At 31.5% G+C, this 2,738-nt stretch overlaps 1 protein-coding gene across 1 annotated transcript in view; it reads left to right on the top strand.

Moving 5' to 3' along the window:
• The first annotated feature begins 1,886 nt into the window (after positions 1-1,886).
• Positions 1,887-2,738, top strand: part of LOC111407074 — a 9,439-nt gene continuing 8,587 nt past the window's right edge. The window contains exons 1-2 of the mRNA XM_023036403.1: positions 1,887-2,080; positions 2,337-2,719. Of these exons, the coding sequence (XP_022892171.1) occupies positions 1,894-2,080; positions 2,337-2,719 (570 nt within the window). The 5' untranslated portion in view covers positions 1,887-1,893. The remainder of the gene's footprint in view (positions 2,081-2,336; positions 2,720-2,738) is intronic.

Here is a 2,738-nt window from a genome sequence, read left to right as displayed (position 1 = left end):
AAAGTTAACTTTATAAAATAAAGATTGTGTTTGAATTTCTAAATTTGAAGAGTCAAATTTGCTTGCTATTGCTTAATAAATTACGAAAGTTTGATGCTCATCTTTATATATAAATTGAGAATGAGAAGAAAACAATAAATGAATCATAAGAAAAGTAAAATAAAGAGCCACCCCTCCAAAAATAGGGGAATTGTTGGAGTATATAAGAAAATTACTCCGACGTTTCATATTATGAAAAATGCTCGTTCAAAAGTGAAGACTCTTTTGGACACTCTGTGGATATTATGGCTTAATCATGAAAAATGTTCTTTTATTTTTCACTTAGCTATCTTTTGTGCAAGTAATATAGAAATAAACTATGCACTACATTAATAATTAATTAATGAAGCATATTAAATTCAACGTATAGATATTGATAAAAGAGAAACATAATTTAAAAAATTTAGTACAATAACTATGTAGTGTTGAGAATATACAAAGTCATCTTATTAGTCTAAAATTTTACAATCTCTTTACTTTTTTCCTCTTTAAAAGTAAAAAATTATGCAATATACAAATATTGGGAATTGAATTCTTTTATGACAATCTAAAGATTATTCTTAAATAGAGTATCGCTATGAAGAGATCTTATGGTATATTGAACATTGAAAGAACACTTTATATTTTATTTTTAATAATTACAATCTAGACAAAATATTACAGTGTATAGCCGACATAGGAAGAATAGTAGCCCCGAGTGTTTTCGGAAACATGCTTGCGGAAGCGACCTTGCTTGCTTACTATTCACTCTTCGCGTCGACTTTCCAACGCGCTACTGTAATATAACTGACTCGACGTCGAATAGCCAACAGGACGAGACAAACTGCTTATTAACCCAGCAAGTGAGAAAGGATGCTCACACAAGAGTAGCAAATTGAAAGAAGCGGAAGTAAACTTGGGTGAGGGGCGTAGCTAATTCATAGGACCCACCTCCGGCTACAAAATAGAGATTCTAAGTAATAAACAAATCTTATCTACATTATTTAATTATTGACTTAGCCAATTAACCTTCATTTACGGTAAAATTTGAATATGTGATATGATTTATATCAATAATTACCTGTTCACTTAATAATATCATTAAATAGTGATTAACGAAAATTCATTATAAGAAATTAAATCATAACCCCTCAAGGCTGGCTAGTCCACCTACAGCCTGAGCCTATACGTGGATGTAGTTTTCTTGTTCCAGTTATCATATAACTTTATTTCCCAAAATCCATGAAATCTTTACTTGTTCACTTAAAAAACAACAATTAAGAAAATGTTTGGCTACCTAAGCTTAAAAAAAGTAAAAAAATTACTTTATTCCAACACGTTTGGCTTAAAAAATAAAGTTAGTTATATTGATACTAACTCCGACCTCAATGTCAAAATAAGAAATTCATTTCTTTTTGTTTATTTTGGTTAAGGAAATTTAAGCTTAACCTAACGTGCTTTAAGGGTTGAGTAGATGGATATCTTTTAGTTACTTTGTTGCTAAATCTATTGTACTTTAATCGTAAATTTCTAACATGTTTGGCATGTTGATGTCAACAAGAAAATAAGTAGGATCTTGTCTATTATATTATAGAGTACTATGTACAGACATGATCGTCATTATATTCTTGATATAACTCCACAATCCTTTTTTATTACTCTATTCGTGTTCGATTTGTTGAATTTCACAACGCTAAAACACGATAAAAAGAAGGAAAATAATTTAAACTCTGTATCTAGTCAAGTTGCTTGTTATATTCTCTATCATGACTTTTTTCCCATTGAGAATATTGCTTTAGATTTTTATGGTCTTTAAATAAAACCATGGAGTTCAATATCACAAACAAGAAACTGAGAAATTCTTAACAAATTTTCATGGCTTCTTCTTCTTCTTCTTCTTCTTCTTCTTCTGATGTATATGCCTGGCTTGAAAACCTTCCACCAATCCCCCAGTGGAAAACAGATTCCATGTCCATGAATCTATGCCCATTTTCATCAATCCCTTCCTTGAAACTCTCAATTAAGAACAATAACTCATCATTCTCTCTCTATATGTGCAGATTATAATCTCCCTCTCTCTCTCTGGAGCTCTAAAACCTTTTCACCAAATCCCATATCAAAGAAACTTCTAGACGATCATGAAACAGTTTCATTTCTCTTCCATAATATCATCGAAAACGTTCTTTCGTACAGTCCAAACAGAAGTATTTCCTCTAATTTGCTTAGATTTCCAAGAAGTACTTACTCAGAAAATAATTTTAAAGATCTGTTTAATTTCTCATTTCTTTGCCTTACTTTTATTATTTGCATATACGAAGCTACATCTGATCTTAGATCTTCATGTCTTTCAACCCTGAAAGATCAATTTGCATGCCCAAAATCAAGAGAAGTTTCCAAGAAATTGATGAGGATTTTGGGGTCTAACACAGAAGAACAGTGGATGCGTTCTATAAATCTTGCAATTACTAATTGGATTTTAGAATTACAAGGTGAAAATGCAGATTGCCCAAGTAGTAACTGTAAAACTCCTTCTCCTTTGTTTTCTTACTCGTTTTCCACATACGGCTTGTGGAAAGTTCAGTTGTATTGTCCAGTCATATCTATGTTAGTCGAGAAGTCAAGCAGTCCTTCCCCAGATGAAAATTTGCTTCTCTCTCTTAATTATCACCAACTGGAGGGGGTGATACAGCTTAATCATAAGGTGATCGTTCAAGAAAAGT

Source organism: Olea europaea, chromosome 12 (assembly GCF_002742605.1).
Source record: "Olea europaea var. sylvestris chromosome 12, O_europaea_v1, whole genome shotgun sequence".
NCBI classification, from domain to species: Eukaryota; Viridiplantae; Streptophyta; class Magnoliopsida; order Lamiales; family Oleaceae; genus Olea; species Olea europaea.
The sequence above is the reverse complement of the archived record's forward strand: the minus strand, read 5'-3'. Positions and strand labels throughout refer to the sequence as shown.